Source organism: Raphanus sativus, chromosome 6 (genome assembly GCF_000801105.2).
Source record: "Raphanus sativus cultivar WK10039 chromosome 6, ASM80110v3, whole genome shotgun sequence".
NCBI lineage: Eukaryota > Viridiplantae > Streptophyta > Magnoliopsida > Brassicales > Brassicaceae > Raphanus > Raphanus sativus.
The window spans coordinates 29,262,273-29,276,216 of NC_079516.1; the positions used below are offsets into that span (position 1 = coordinate 29,262,273).

General features: G+C 34.7%; 2 protein-coding genes and 1 long non-coding RNA gene across 20 annotated transcripts; all 3 read left to right on the top strand.

Annotated features, from left to right (window-relative positions):
- Positions 1-560: 560 nt before the first annotated feature.
- Positions 561-3,322, top strand: LOC108815586 (uncharacterized). 2 transcript variants are annotated; one of them, XM_056988522.1, is made up of 5 exons: positions 561-774; positions 1,125-1,319; positions 1,404-1,541; positions 1,647-1,736; positions 3,145-3,322. In XM_056988522.1, exons 2-4 carry the CDS (start codon positions 1,125-1,127, stop codon positions 1,725-1,727), a joined length of 414 nt encoding a protein of 137 aa, XP_056844502.1. In that variant the 5' UTR covers positions 561-774; the 3' UTR covers positions 1,728-1,736; positions 3,145-3,322. The 2 variants fall into 2 exon arrangements, with proteins under 2 accessions (XP_056844502.1, XP_056844501.1); XM_056988521.1 differs by lacking the exon at positions 561-774 and having other exon boundaries at positions 947-1,319.
- LOC108808270 (glutathione S-transferase T3-like) lies at positions 2,182-2,871 on the top strand. The gene has a single exon (XM_018580443.1). The coding sequence runs from the start codon at positions 2,182-2,184 to the stop codon at positions 2,869-2,871; it is 690 nt and encodes a 229-aa protein (XP_018435945.1).
- Positions 3,323-10,499: 7,177 nt separating the features above from the next.
- Positions 10,500-13,522, top strand: LOC108806579 (uncharacterized). 17 transcript variants are annotated; one of them, XR_008934968.1, is made up of 7 exons: positions 10,509-11,304; positions 11,681-11,720; positions 11,866-11,936; positions 12,187-12,220; positions 12,351-12,518; positions 12,635-12,833; positions 12,965-13,296. It is a non-coding gene; the product is annotated as an uncharacterized LOC108806579 (long non-coding RNA). The 17 variants fall into 17 exon arrangements; XR_008934965.1 differs by having other exon boundaries at positions 11,686-11,735; XR_008934962.1 differs by having other exon boundaries at positions 11,686-11,720.
- The last annotated feature ends 422 nt before the right edge of the window (positions 13,523-13,944 follow it).

Consider the following 13,944-nt stretch of genomic DNA (forward strand, 5'->3'; position numbering starts at 1 on the left):
CCAGATAACAATTTTCTTAGACCAACTACAATATATATTAGCTGGACAATAGTTTTGAAAATTTACTTATGTACAAACACATAATGTTATGTATATTTATTTGTTGGTAATTTCAAATTGTTGGATATCTAATATAATATATACACGTTTAAAATTTCCTCTTAGCCGTATACTTTTTTAATGATCCGAGTGTTGTAATTGTTGACCGGCCAATTCAATTGTTTCTATATTAAAGGTACATAGGTTAATAAATGCTTAACCCAAACAAAAAAATCCAGTCCCCTGAATAATAAACCCTAAACTCTAAAACCAACATAAAGCCCGGAACCCTAACCCTAGTCACTAAATCCTAAACCCTAAACCCAATAAGAACCCCATAACCCAAACCTTAATCACTAAACCCTAAACCCAAAATACTAAACCCTAAACTCAATAGGGATTAGAGCATGCCCATTAGCGGTTGTTAAGGGGTTCATGGGCTCGGGTTCATAGGGCCGGAAGAGAAAAAAAATAGAAAAATGGGCTAATTTTGGTGACCCGTCTCTTAGCGGTGATCCGTCCGTAGCCGAGTTCAAGGCACGTGTCGCGCTGAGATTGGGCCCGTGTTTTCGAGTTGAAGCGGAGTAATTCGCGAAACCTTTCATTTTCTTTTATTCCGCAAAAGCTAGGGTTTCTTTCTCGTCTAGGCGATTCAGAGGCGATTCTCGTGCGACGCCGATTCCCGGAGCTTTTCACCATCAAATCGACGACGAACGGTTTCCTCCACGAGCTCAGGTTAGTATCTAGTAGATTCGCGGTTATTTTGAAGCGTTTTGGGAGGGAAGGGTTGTCGGCGATTCTTAATCGATTTAGGGTTTTCGTAGTTGGGTTCAAAATCGTGTTGGGGCTTTCAATTAATCTTCATGCGGGGTTGTATTAACCGACTCATGGTTGGTTTGTCTGGGATTAAAAATTGATTTGGGGATTTAGGGTTAGGGTTCGAAATTGATAAAGGGTTACGGTTCTTAATCCATTATATGGGTCTCGTTTAAGGGTTTTTAATCGTCATGACGGGTTGATCTCATATTTTTCTATATACTTTGATGACTTTGATGACTTTTCTTATTTTTTTGTGTCTGCTACAGATGGATCCCGCAGCAGAGAGAAGAGACATGAAGAGGAACATTGAGTACAACAACAGCTTGCAATATGTGGCTGATTCGGAGTACGGGATACCGACAAGGTGTTACTGTGGTGGGAGAATGATTGACGAGGTTCAGGGGAAGGAGGAGAGAGACACTCTTCCTGGGAAGCGCTTCTTCACATGCATAAACTACCAGGTAATAATCTATGTTTCTGTTTATTTATGTTCTTTTTCTTACTGATTTTGATGAATTGTATTTTTTTTTTATGGTTTAACCAAGGCTGATGGGCTCCATTATCGTCAGCCTTGGGTTCATGGTGTCCAGGAGGAGATCGAGAAGCTCACTAACCGCCTGCAGGCGGCTGAGAAGGTGATCAAGGAGGTGCCCATCCTCAATCAACAGATTGAGTCACTTGAGGTAATATCTTCTCTCTTCATTGCATTGCTTATCTCTTTTGGTGTTTCATTAGTTTAGTTAAGAAAACGTATTAACTCATTTTCTTTTTGTTGTTTACATGTCCAGGAACAGGTTAAGAGGCTCTCTGGCCAGGTGGATGTTCTCAGTGTGAAAGTCGCTGACCTGGAGATGGTCTGCTTCGATTGAAAAGCAAAGGTAAGACTCAACTCTCGATTACTGTTTGTGTTTTTTCGTTTCCTGCAATTGTGTTTATTATTGTTTTTTAATATGTTAAGCGTATATAAACTGAACTACAAGTAGTTCAGTTTATAAACTATAAACTAGAAGCTTAGTATAACTAGAACTACAACTACAAGCTTAAAGTATAACTAGACCTACAACCTTAAACTACAACTAGAAGCTTATTAAAATCGATCATAAATTCTATCTGTTTGTTGGTTGGTTGCTGCGGTGTGATTAATATGGAATTGTACTGAGCTTTTAAAAAATGTTTGCACTGATTTGATAGTTAGAGTTTAATGAAGTTGTTGTGTGATCAATGTTTGGTAGTTAGAGATAAATGTAGTAGCAAATAGTAGTTTAAAAAGATAGCAAAGCCACTTCTAAAACACACACATATGAAACCCAAACCGAAACCAAAATGGAACCTTTAGCCCAAAACCCCCATGCCTCTCCCGTTAACCAAAGACGCAAGTGGACAACCAAAGAAGACGTTGTGCTCATCAGTGCTTGGTTGAACACCAGCAAGGATGCCATCGTCAGTACTGACCAGAAGGCAGGAGCATTTTGGAAGAGAATCGTCGACTACGTCAACGGAAGCCCTCAGCTCAGTGGCGCCGTCCCTAGAGAGTGGAGTCAGTGTAAGCAGAGGTGGGGGAGAATCAACGAGCAGGTGTGCAAGTTTGTCGGCTGCTATGAAGCAGCTGTGAGGGAGCAAGCGAGTGGCCAAAACGAGAATGATGTCATGAAGGCTGCCCATGACATCTTCTTGAATTACCTTGGCATCAAGTTCAGCCTTGAACATTGTTGGAGAGAACTACGCTTCGATCAGAAATGGAAGTCACTCGCTGTGCCCAAAGAAGGTCCCAAGGAGAAAAGGAAGGAGGTGGTGGCTGAGGAGGAAGCTGAGGATGTTCGACCTCCTGGTGTCAAGGCTTGCAAAGCAGCCAAACGCAAGAGGCAGGGTTATGATGACATACATAGCATGCTTGCTGTGAAAAAGGAGATACAGCAACAGAAACTCCTAGAGCGTCTCCTTGCCAAAGACCCTACCCATCTAACTGCAAGCGAAATCACCCTCATGGAGAAACTCATTTCTGAAATGATTTGAGATGGGTAATATGATAGCTTAAGTTGGATAATATGATAGCTTAAGATGTTCGTTTGATTGCTGTTGTGGTTCATTTGGATAATATGATAGGTTAAGTTGTTCATTTGGTTGCTTGATCTTGTGGTTCATTTGGTTACTTGAACTCGTGGTTCATTCGTTTGCTTGATCTTGTGGTTCATTTGGTTGGTTGATCTCGTGGTGATCTTGTGGTTCATGTTGGTTGCTTGCTGTTGTGCTCATGAGTATATAATTTTGTTTTCTTTTGTCTTGCAGGTCACGGGCTGGAGTTCAAGTTGTATGGCAGGAAGGGAATGCACATGTTTATTAGCTTTATGGTTGTTGTGTTTCACGGGAAAGTGTAGTATTTTGTTTCTTTCTACACTTCATTTCAATTCACTTGTCTTGTTTCTTTGTACTTTGTACTTGTTTGGTTGCTCACGGGTAGCAACCACATGATTTTAACTTGTATCGGCTATGTAGTGTCTTGACTCTGCCAACTCTATATATAAAGCAGGGTGTTTGTTTCATAAATTTGCTCACTTCAGTCTCTTCTTTACTCTATCACTCATATCAAACCGAAGTATAAAGAGAACTACCACTCTTCTCTCTATCACTCTTCTCTCCAACAACCCTATCAACAACACTCTTCTCTCTATCACTCTTCTCTACAACAACACAATCAACAACAAGTATACTCTCCAATCACTCTTCTATCAAGACAAGTATACTCTCCAATCACTCTTCTCTCAAGACAAGTATACTCTCCAATCACTCTTCTCTCAAGACAAATATATGTTTCTTATAAAACTATTGAAGAAATTAATTTTTTTTCCAAAAAAGAATTGTTTCTTATTAAACTTGTGAAGAATATATTTTTTTTTCCCAAAAATATATGTTTCTTATTAAACTATTGAAGAAATTAATTTTTTTTCCAAAAAAGAATTGTTTCTTATTAAACTTGTGAAGAATATATTTTTTTTCCAAAAAAAATATATGTTTCTTATTAAACTATTGAAGAAATTAATTTTTTTTCCAAAAAAGAATTGTTTCTTATTAAACTTGTGAAGAATATATTTTTTTTTTCCAAAAAATATATGTTTCTTATTAAACTATTGAAGAAATTATTTTTTTTTTTCCAAAAAAGAATTGTTTCTTATTAAACTTGTGAAGAATTTATTTTTTTTTCCAAAAAAATTTATGTTTCTTATTAAACTATTGAAGATTTATATTTTTCCATTTTGGTTTTGTATGAAGGAAGAAGTGTTCAAGTGATGTTTTCTCATCAAATGATGCAGCAGATAAACTAATTAGATACGGTTGACCAACATGTTGATAATTTTATCGACCAACATGTTGATAATTTTATCGACCAACAAATTAACAAGCCGAAGAGACGAGCTTATATCGAAAGACATAGGGAGCAAGGCCACGAAGACCTTTGGAACGACTATTTCAGTGAAAATCCTACATACCCACCAGAAATGTTTAGGCGGCGTTTTCGAATGACGAAGCCATTGTTCCTTTCCATTGTCGATCGCCTGAGTAATGAAGTTCCATACTTTCGTCAAAGACGAAATGCTCACGGAAGGTACGGCCTATCTGCACTTCAAAAGTGTACTGCGGCTATACGTATGCTAGCATATGGTCAATCGGGAGATACGTATGACGAATATCTCCGACTTGTTGAGAGTACGGCACTTCTATGTTTGGAGAAGTTCAACGAAGCGATAATACAATTGTTTGGAGATGAGTATCTACGAAAACCTACACCAGCTGATCTTCAACGATTACTCGATATCGGAGAGGTACGCGGATTTCCGGGAATGATAGGCAGCATCGACTGTATGCATTGAGAGTGGAAAAACTGCCCAAGGTCTTGGAGAGGGCAGTACACACGAGGTCACGGAAAGCCGACCATTGTCTTAGAGGCTGTGGCATCACAGGATCTTTGGATATGGCACGCATTTTTCGGTTTACCAGGTACCCTCAACGATATTAATGTTCTCGATCGGTCACAAGTTTTTTCTGACATTATACAAGGTCGAGCTCCTAAAGTTAATTTCACGGTCAACGGCCACAATTATCGTATGGCGTACTACCTTACAGACGGAATCTATCCGAAATGGTCAACATTTATCCAATCCATCCCACTACCTCAAGGTCTTAAAGCTGAGCTTTTTGCTGAAAAACAAGAATCCGCCAGAAAAGATGTCGAACGTGCTTTCGGAGTTTTGCAATCGAGGTTTGCAATAGTAAAAAATCCTGCTCTACTATGGGACAAGGAAAAGATTGGAAAGATTATGAGAACTTGTGTCATACTACACAATATGATAGTGGAGAACGAACGAAACACATATATTTTGTCCGATACATCTGACTTCGAGTCAGGAGAGTCAAGCAGGAGTTCACAGGTGGAAATCTCGCAACCTACGGACTCCCCTTCCAACTTCGTTAATAGGCATGGCATTCAAGCTCAAATTCGGGATCAACAGAAACATGATCGTTTGAAAGCCGATTTAGTTGAAAATATATGGCAAAAATATGGTAATCTAGATGAATAATCTTTGTATGTTTTTGAATTTCCATTGTATTAAATAAAAACTTTTTAACAAAATTTTTTAAAAAAAAAAATATTATTTTATTCTTATGAACCCCATTTTCGGGTTCACTAATGGAAGACCAAAAATTAATACGGGTTCGTCACTATTCACGGACCCACCAGAAAACAATAAAAAAATCCCTATGAACCCCCCCTTGGGGTTCACTAATGGGGATACTCTTAGACATTAAGTTTTGGGTCATGGCCGTTCCTATCGGGTTATTAAATATGTTAGCCGTTTAACAATGGATTGTCATAAGTTATTAAATATGTTAGCCGTTTAACAATGGATTTCAAATCTAATTAAACGAATGTTATTAAATATGTTAGCCGACTAACACTGAATCTCGCAAACTAATTCATAAATATATCTAAATATATGAATAAACTGTTATAATCTATTGCAATTGTTAGTTAGCTAATAATAAATTTTAATGTTATCAAATATGTTAGAAGGCTAACACTAAATTGTCATATGTTATTAAATATGTTAGCCGACTAACACTAAATCTCACAAACTAATTTATTGATATATCTAATTATATGAATAAATATTAGGGAAATTAGGACTCTTACCAACAGATTATATGCTATTTAGCAATATACCAAATACTACTATTTGCTAACTGTACAAATTCAAATATGACTCTGATACCCCTACTCGATAAGCAACATAGACGAAGTAGAATATTAGGCAAAATCTTATAGAAAGATTCACAAAGATCTTTTACACTGACAAGCATATTTTTCATATCTTTTTATCTCAGATAGAAACATAACTCTAGTTTTTAACCAAATTTTTCAAAATTTGAAATCGTTCTCTCTCTTGCTATTGCATCTCAACAATCATCTCTCTCATCTATCATAGTTGAAAACAGCATTTTTTGGATATTCATCTACTGAACTTTGGAGAAGAGAGATACCATAGAAACAAGTACACTATTTGCTTTAATGTGTCGCAAATCTATGGCTGTTGAGTCATCACCGGCCACTGCTATGGTGGCGTCTTCCCTTGCCATGCGTTTCGATTTCATCTTGACTGACGAGGAACTGAGCTATTACTTGAAGAGAAAGGGTCTGGGTAAAACCATAAGTATGAACCTTAGGACTTTGCAAGTCTCTGGGTTTCCTTATAGGTCTTTTTTTTCTAAAGTATCTGTGTGATTTGAGTTTTTTTGTAAGACCTATGAGTTTCTTGTTTTTGATTTGGTTTTCTTTGCAGGTTCGTGTCTTGATTGAATTGTGGAAAAATAGTTTAGCTTTATGTATCTTCATTCTTTTTTTTGGTAAATTTTTGTTGCAGATTTACCATTTTCCTATGTTTTGGCTGTAAACCTGTAACATAAATCAACATATTAACTGTGCTAAATTTAGTATGTTTGGCAGATTTCTTGAGAGTTTCTTGCTATTTTGTGCTTCAATTTCTTTTGCTTGTATTTCAGGGAATAGAGTTTGTTGCTATCTTGTGCTTCAATTTCTTGAGAGTTTCTTGCTGTCTTGTGCTTCCATTTAGTATTAGCCATAGTATTTAATGTCTGTAGCTGGCTAACAATATTTGATAATCATTGTAAATAATTAAAAAATTTCTAGTCCATTAGAAATCTCACTGTAATATAAATTATGTTAGACAGCTATAATATTATTTGGTATTGTCACAAACCACAACAGATGGTTAAATAATTTATTAGCCATGGTATTTAATGTTTATAACCGGCTAATAACATTTGATGGACATAAATGTGAATATTAGCTTTATATTATAATAGTTATTCATATAGTTATATATATATGACTTAGTTTGTGAGATTTAGTGTTAGTCGGCTAACATATTTAATAACATATAACAATTTAGTGTTAGCCTTCTAACATATTTGATAACATTAAAAATCGTTGTTAACCAGCTAACAATTGCAATAGATTATAACAGTTTATTCATATATTTAGATATATCTATGAATTAGTTTGCGAAATTCAGTGTTAGTCAGCTAACATATTTGATAACATTCTTTTAATTAGATTTGAAATCCATTGTTAAACGGCTAACATATTTAATAACTTATGGCAATCCATTGTTAAACGGCTAACATATATAATTGTTAAACCTAATGTCTAATCACTATTGTGTTTAGGGATTAGACATTAGGGTTTGGGTTCAGGAGTTCCTATTGGGTTTAGGGTTTAGTGATTAGGGTTTGGGTTCTGGGGTTCCTATTGGGTTTAGGGTCTAGGATTTAGTGACTAGGGTTTTGGGTTCCGGGCTTTCTATTGGATTTAAAGTTTAGTATTTTGAGTTTAGGTTTTAGTATTCAAAGCATTGGACATTTTTGTTTGGGTTAAGCGTTTATTAACCTATGTACCTTTAATATATAAACAATTGAATTGTCCGGTCAACAGTTACAACACTCGGATCATTCAAAAAATACCCGGGTAATAGAAAATTTTAAACATTATCGTTTTAGGTGAACAAAGATGTTAGCCGGTTAAATCGATTATAAACTGTTTACAAATTTAGTTTTCTACATAACTTATTTACACTTACGTTAGGGCGGATGTGGTAGAGTTGACAATAAATATATAGGGTTTAGGGTATAATAATAAGGGTATAGGGATTAGTGTTTGGGTTTAGGGGTTAGACATTAGAGTTTGGGTTCCGGGATTACTATTGGGTTTAGGGTTTTGAGTATTAGTTATTATGGTATTAGGTTAAAATCATGAATCTGCTTACTTGTATATTCAACTTACTACTCATCTAACAAATTATGATACCGGTTATAATTTAGTACAACCATCTAAATTGTCATTTAACGAAGTAAGATTCTCGGCCGCTTTTGCATCTCCGGTGAAGCTCTCGACCGTTTGTCTCTGGTTAAGCTCTCGGCCGTTGTTTCTCTGGTTAAGCTCCCCGCCTTGTTGCTCCGACGAAGCTCTGCCCATGAGTCTTCGATAGAACTTTTGGCCTTATATTTACATAACTAAATAACAAAACAATTAATTATGTGGCTACAAATGATCATTTTATTGGTTTGACAACTTATGAAGAATCATGAGAGGGCTGATGAAGCAAATGACCCCATGAATCAAAATCTGTATAACATCTGGTTTGACTTTTGAATGTTTTAAATCTGCAGAATTCTAGAAAAAAAACAGACAATTATAAATTAAATAGATTTAGCATCTGTAACCTGTTCACATTTAGTTAATTTGTTTGAATTCATTAGAAGAATAAAAAAGAGCCAGAAGAGGAAGAAATAGTATGAAGAAAGGGAATGAAGACGGCAATGGTGAAAGAAAAATAGAAAAAATTATTTAGTTTTATGTATTTTGTATTTACATAATTTTCTAGATATATAACTAATTTTCTAGACGGCAATGATATCTAAGACTGACTCTTTGTTTTCTATTTTATATATTTTAATTTATGATTTTGTTGTAATATTTTTTTGTTTGCAATATTAGTTATTATTTTGTAACATTTTTAAGTAATATAAAATTTTAAATGTCAAACACAGAGTTTAAAAAGGTTAAATTTTATTAATCATTTATATTGGTCATTTTGCAAAATTTTAGAGAAATATGATGGATTCAGCTAAATTTTGATGAAATTTAAGTATTTTATGTTCTTCGGTCTTAAATATACGAACCCGACTTGGATCCGTTACTGATCCAAAATTTATAAATATTTTGCGAGTGTCAATTATGAACTTCGAACCTATCCGGATGCGAAAGACCTGAACCCACGTCAAAATTCGAAATACTTAATTAAATCCTAATGTCTAGTATCTGAAAGACACAAACTCGAAAGAAACCAAGACATGAATATCTAGGCCTAGTTAGCCAGTTTATGTATCTGTCTTCGTGGGATGTCAGAAAAAAAAGTATTTGTCTTCATGGCATGACATGTACAGAGTCCCTTAAGTCTCTCAAGTGCATCCTCGGTCATATAAGCTTCCACTCCGATCATGTTATCCTCATCTAATTCTAGCCAGTGGCATTGCAAAGAATCATTTTATTGGGGGTAAGTAAAATTGGCAATGAATTTAAGCAAAAAAAAAGAAGTAAAATTGGCAATGAATTAGGAATATATTTTCTAAAAACAATGGGGGTATATCGAACTTATTCAATGTTTTTACATGAAATTTTGAAAAGCTGTTGAGGGCAGATGTCCCTCTCTCATATAATGTGGCCCCACCGCTGATTCTAGCCTCTTCTGCAACCCCCCCTACCCCTACCTCCCCCCCTTCATATGAATTTCTATTTGTGCAAACAAACCATATACATAAGTTTAGAATCTATTGCGTGAAAGAAAGAATGATAAGGAATGACAAATGAAGTTTTCTGGAAGAATTATGATAATTTATTTTTATGATGTAGTTGAAATAAATTGATCCTATTTCGTATTAAATAAATTTTATTTTGTATTATTATTTTCATAAATACCTTTAAGTTTATTGTTAAAAAGACAAAACTAACCTTTTCTAAATCACTTACAAATATTTTAAAATATTTATATAAGTTTATAAACTTAATTTGTCCCTAAATAATAAACTTAAATAATAATCAGTAAACGGTAAATCTAAATATTAAAATATTTTTATTGTATGTGTTTTGGAGAAATGGAATCTAACTTAGTTTATTTCAAACATGTTTTCTCTAATTAATCAGTTCTTTAAATCTGTTTTACACTTGATAAATTTATTATTTGATGTAGTACTTTAATTAACAATGTTATTATGTGTGTGTGTATCACATTTCATCTTTTATAATCTAAATAAAAATGTATTTATACTTATTCATATTAATATTTAATATCAATTCCATAAAAATTCAAAATTTAAAGGTTTAAGAAAATTTATTACATTAAAAGTATAATTACAAGTATTAAAAGAAGAATATGAGCAAAGGAGAGACTGTTCACATAGGATTGAAAAATCATCCAATCACAGAGTTTAAAATTGCCATGTCACTACTGTTGGTTAAACTGGACTTGTGCGTGAGGTTTCTTTAAATTTCTATATGGCCCAACCCAGTTGCCGACAAAATGTATCGCCTTCAAACGTTTGAGGGTCTCTCTCTCTCCCCGACTTTTCCACTTCTTCTTTTCCAATTTCTGATTTTTTTTCTCAGTTACTTTCTCAATCAATTATGATATTAAAGATATTCCTGAATGTTTTGTTTCTCCTATATAAAATTATATCTCTAAACGTAAATCAATCCTTAATAAAAAACCTACTTTGCAAAAGCTACATCCATGACCATGAAATACCATCGGAAAATCTCATCTCTCCTCTTACAAATCTCCAATGGTCATTTACTTCTGCTGAAACAGCCTCCATAGAGAAGATAAAGCACAAGAGGTTTACCATAATTCCCTGAGGACAGAGCCGGAAGCCTGTGTGGTCAATATAATGGAACCGGAGCTGAGCTTGATCAGGTAAGCTCAGATGTCTAGGGGTTAGCTGAAGATAGACAGAAGCCATCAGCGACGGAAACTGTGCTTAATGGCGAGATAGCCAAGACTAAACCTTAATCGGACTGAGCCATGGAGATTAAGGCGGACTCTTCGAGAAGAAGTTAGCAAAGGACGGTGAAAACTGAATATACCTTTGTTGTGAAGTTTGACAATTTTGGACGAATAGTGAGATTCTTGGGTTTGGTTTTGAAACAGAGCTTCTCTTGAGTTTGAGAGAAGACACGAGCAACCATGAACGCGGGATGGCGAAAACCACCAACCATTTACATCGTCAACTTGTGAACTCCGACCATTTAACGTGGAGATCAAAGCTAGAGCAGCAACTGCAGCTGTTGAGGCAGTTTAAAACCCAAACAGTCTCAAGGTTTAGTTTAAACCTTTACTTGCAAAACTAACTTTTAACTTTGTGAACCTATTGATGTAAAGCATCTCCAACACATTGCTATTTTCACCTCTATAATAGCATTTAGAGATAAAAATGCTCCAACCCACCTCTATTTCTTCCTCTATAATAAAGATCTCTATTTTTCTCTATTTATACGAAGAAATAGAATTCCTCTATTTTTTACTCTACAAAATAGAGATTGCTATTTTAGAAAAATACATTGGAGCATATCCCACCTCTACTATAGAATTCCTCTATTTTAGAAGTAAAAATAGCAAAATACATTGGAGATGGTCTAAGGCTCTGGATTCTTTCAAGTTATGAAAACTCACATGATGCTTATTGCTTACGCAAGTCAAGGCCACCAACTCCCTGAAGCTAACGGATCTCACCAGGTACACATAAGCGAGGTTGGTAGAAAGATAGTAGCTTTACTTGGTCATCTGTTAGGATTGCTCCTATATTAGCTTGCATAAGTATATAATGTTAACTTTCTTATTATAGTTTTCCTGTGTTTTAAGTTTCTTTGTTTTATTGCAGTCATCAGCTGGGAAAGTTTTAACAACCACTCAGTTCAAACAGTAGGATCTCTTTCGTGTTAATCATACAAGGTATGTTGCACCTGAGCGTTTTATATTTTTATGAGAATAATTGAATAAATGGAGTATGAAAGGAAATTAACCAATCCTTAACACTTGATAATCAACTCAACTATCTCCCTCTCTTTTAGTAACCAACTCAACTCACGTTCTTATAAAACCTCTTCATCGTTGTTACCTCTCTAATGTAGAAACTTGAAAACCAAAAAATATTTAAATTTAAAAAAATTTCTTTGGCTGGTTATTGTCCTCTTGATTTCAGCTTCTGACTTTTTCCATGAATACATACTCCAATGGTAAGTATACACCTAAACCCTAATAAAGTTTTCACTTCAATTTTTGTATTTTATGCTTTAATTTGCTTGTTCTTTGTTTGGTTATACGGGGTTAGAAGGATTAAGTACAATAATGTTTTGATTATGCTAGATATAACTCATGGGAAGAAAGACTCAGTGAATAGAAAACAAAGAAATGCTGTTGGGTGGGGTTGAAGACGTGTTCCAGGAATGTTCACCAAACTGGGAACCGGGAATCATTGATTAAAGAACTCCACTTTATTAATAGAATATTACCGTGGAAGCGAAGACCCACGAGGTACTAAACTATTGTGATTAGAATCAACATCTTAATAATAGTAAGTGTATGGTACTTTTTTATTTATGAATATTATTCTGATTAGTCGAAACGGTGTCTTTACCATGTCACTGAAGCTTGCTATAGAAAGCTAGAAGAAAGTAGAGAGGCAGAGCAAGAGAGAATTGTGAGGCTGGAGCAAGAACATGCAGACATTTCCAGCTAAAAGCTAACGAAGCAAATCGGAGGCTGATTGGTGGACTATTTGTAAAGACGTGGACAGTATCCAAACTCTAGATGCAAAGCTGTTTCATTACTTGATTTGCTAACGCCACTGTCAGTTTATTTCTTACCTCCATCACCTTATGTCTAAAGAGTTGCATATATTTTTTTTCCTCTAAAGAAACAAATGCTTATCATTCATTGTTCTTAATATTGACCACTCCCTTCTGTTTTTCTTTCTTCAGGTATGTGCAGGTTGCAGAGTTTAAACACCTCATCCGTGTTAAGCTAACACCAAAGAATGAATACTTGTGCTTCCAAAAGAATTTGATACTACAACCGCTTGGTGTTTGTGCATCAGTATTGGAAGGATTCTAGGTCAGCCTTATACGTTTTCTCCAATGAAATTATGCATCGGTGCACAAAATACATGGTAATCCAATGAGAGTCAGATGCTGTTATTAGATGGAAGAAAATAACATGACTGATTCTGATGAATCTCTTACTTTGTCTGGTGTAAAACTTTCGCCTTTTTGTTCCAAGGCAGTTGTTTTTAAGGAATCAGTGTTATTTTTTGCTTTACGCTGTAGGGATCTGGTGGTGTTACAATCAAGAAGACCACCCAACCTTTGGTCTTTTCTGTGACAATATGGTTGTAAAGAGGCTTGGTCACTACCTGATTGAATCAGGGCTCTGAAACTTAAGCTGCTGCTATGTTCATATCGGCCATATTGTCTTCATATTGAGAAGAAAAATATTATGTCAAAAAAAAAAAAATTGAGAAGAAAAATATTTTTTTAATTCATGGCAGTATCGTACCATAGCTTTTTATAGACTTTATGATTAGTTTGGGAGATAAATTTTTCTGTGAGTTGCAATAAAAGATTGATTCACAAGACATAGACACATGTAATTACATTACAACTACAAGTATCTATACATCAATTCCACTGAAGGAACAAAAAAAAAATCTTAAATATACCAATTTCCAGACAAAACCATTGACGAACATATCTTATTTTTTCCTCCTGATATAGTTCCACACATTCACGCTGAAAGCACGTCAAAATACGTAAAAATGTTATGCACTATAATAAATTAGATAATTAAATTAAAATGTTAAAAAAATAAAAGTTTTAAAAACATTAATTAGAAATTTGGTCTACAAAATTTACCTATTTCTAAAGTACCTATAAATAATAATATTTATATTTTTCATAGATTA

Excerpts from the sequence above, each read along its gene's own strand:
- LOC108815586 (XM_056988521.1), top strand. The coding sequence starts at position 1,083 with ATGACTTTGATGACTTTTCTTATTTTTTTGTGTCTGCTACAGATGGAT. Across the intron at positions 1,320-1,403 it reads TCACATGCATAAACTACCAG|GCTGATGGGCTCCATTATCG; the intron begins GTAATAATCTAT and ends GGTTTAACCAAG. Across the intron at positions 1,542-1,646 it reads AACAGATTGAGTCACTTGAG|GAACAGGTTAAGAGGCTCTC; the intron begins GTAATATCTTCT and ends TTACATGTCCAG.
- LOC108808270 (XM_018580443.1), top strand. The coding sequence starts at position 2,182 with ATGGAACCTTTAGCCCAAAACCCCCATGCCTCTCCCGTTAACCAAAGA.